General features: G+C 68.6%; 1 protein-coding gene across 1 annotated transcript in view; it reads right to left on the bottom strand.

Moving 5' to 3' along the window:
- The window catches only part of LOC104493513, a 6,575-nt gene that overhangs the window by 2,200 nt on the left and 4,050 nt on the right, over positions 1–325 (bottom strand). Inside the window, exon 5 of the mRNA XM_010136210.1 lies at positions 181–292. Within this exon, the coding sequence (XP_010134512.1) occupies positions 181–292 (112 nt within the window). The remainder of the gene's footprint in view (positions 1–180; positions 293–325) is intronic.

Raw genomic sequence — 325 nt, 5'->3', positions numbered from 1 at the left:
CCCCTCCTGTCCCGCCTGCCTGCCTTCAGGCAACGGCTTGGGCCCGGCTCTCTATGGCCATCCGTCCCCACAGCCTGGCTTGGCCTTTCGCCTCTGCTGCCGCAAAGCCCATCCTGTCTGCCCAGGGTGCACAGGGTGCCCAGCTTGTGCTGGGGACACAAGTGCGTGTCGGCAACTCACATCGCGCCGTCGTGGCGCCCCAGCCACTGACGTAGCAGCTCCTCAGGTCAGCCACTCTCAGCGAGGTGTCGGGCAGGCAGGCCAGCTGCACGTAGTAGCCGCACTGCACCGGCTGGGGCCGCCCCCCCACTGGGAGGGCGTTGCT

Source organism: Buceros rhinoceros, unplaced genomic scaffold, assembly GCF_000710305.1.
Source record: "Buceros rhinoceros silvestris isolate BGI_N320 unplaced genomic scaffold, ASM71030v1 scaffold235, whole genome shotgun sequence".
Lineage (NCBI taxonomy): Eukaryota > Metazoa > Chordata > Aves > Bucerotiformes > Bucerotidae > Buceros > Buceros rhinoceros.
This window is presented reverse-complemented; position numbering and strand designations above follow the sequence as displayed.